At 35.9% G+C, this 867-nt stretch overlaps 1 protein-coding gene across 1 annotated transcript in view; it reads left to right on the top strand.

Moving 5' to 3' along the window:
• The window catches only part of LOC107752235 (signal peptidase complex subunit 3), a 6,020-nt gene that overhangs the window by 1,635 nt on the left and 3,518 nt on the right, over window positions 1-867 (top strand). Inside the window, exon 2 of the mRNA XM_016568151.1 lies at window positions 442-515. Coding sequence (XP_016423637.1) covers window positions 442-515 — 74 coding nt within the window. The remainder of the gene's footprint in view (window positions 1-441; window positions 516-867) is intronic.

The raw sequence follows: 867 nt of genomic DNA, 5'->3' as shown, positions 1-867 counted from the left end.
GCAGCATACAGCTGTGTTGTGCATTTTGACCAGTTGATGGGAAAAGTATTCTTAAAATGCATTCAAAATTCTGAATAATTTGTAATATATAATTATTCACGGTATTTAGAAGTGCCCACGATAACAATATTGTGCATATTCATTACCGTGATATATCGCATTACCGAATACCGGCACAAGTCTAATGTAGAGTTTTATGGTTTTATTCAACAATGTTGTGAAACGCTGTCTGTGTATGAAACTGTAAAAGAGAGTGAACACTAGGGCTATATTGTTTAAGATTCCCTGTTAGCATTTATTTTATTCATACTATTACTTTATTTACTTTAGTACATTTTAAATGTGCATGTAGGTTCATCTTGTCACACACATCTAAGCAGCAATGAGGCACTTTACTCACCCTCTCATTCTTCTCATCCTTCTGTTTCCTTCTTTCTCCAGTAAAAATGTAGACGACTTCACAGGACCACGAGAGAGGAGTGACTTGGGCTTTGTGACATTTGACATTTCTGCTAATATCCTTTTGACAGAAAAGACTGCAGCTGTATAGCTACTGTGTAGATCATGTAGATGCAAAAAATAATTAATAAATAAAATAATGATAATTTAAAACCACTACTATGCTATAGTTTCTATGGAAGCCTGTTTCTGCTAGGGCTGTCGCGATAATCGCAATAGCGATTAAAAAAGCAAAAGCGCGCTATTGACGAGCAAACCGCATAGGAATGCAAGAACCGCAGCAACCGCGATTTTCTTTTTTCATAGGGTTATGCCCTTCTCGTTTTACACTTCATGCATGTGTACTGAATATTAAATAAGTTAGTAATGATAACATAATGTGTACCATGCTGATTTGTACTGAGGCTC

This window comes from Sinocyclocheilus rhinocerous, unplaced genomic scaffold, assembly GCF_001515625.1.
Source record: "Sinocyclocheilus rhinocerous isolate Xijiao unplaced genomic scaffold, SAMN03320098_v1.1 scaffold110, whole genome shotgun sequence".
In the NCBI taxonomy this organism is placed as follows: domain Eukaryota; kingdom Metazoa; phylum Chordata; class Actinopteri; order Cypriniformes; family Cyprinidae; genus Sinocyclocheilus; species Sinocyclocheilus rhinocerous.
This window is presented reverse-complemented; position numbering and strand designations above follow the sequence as displayed.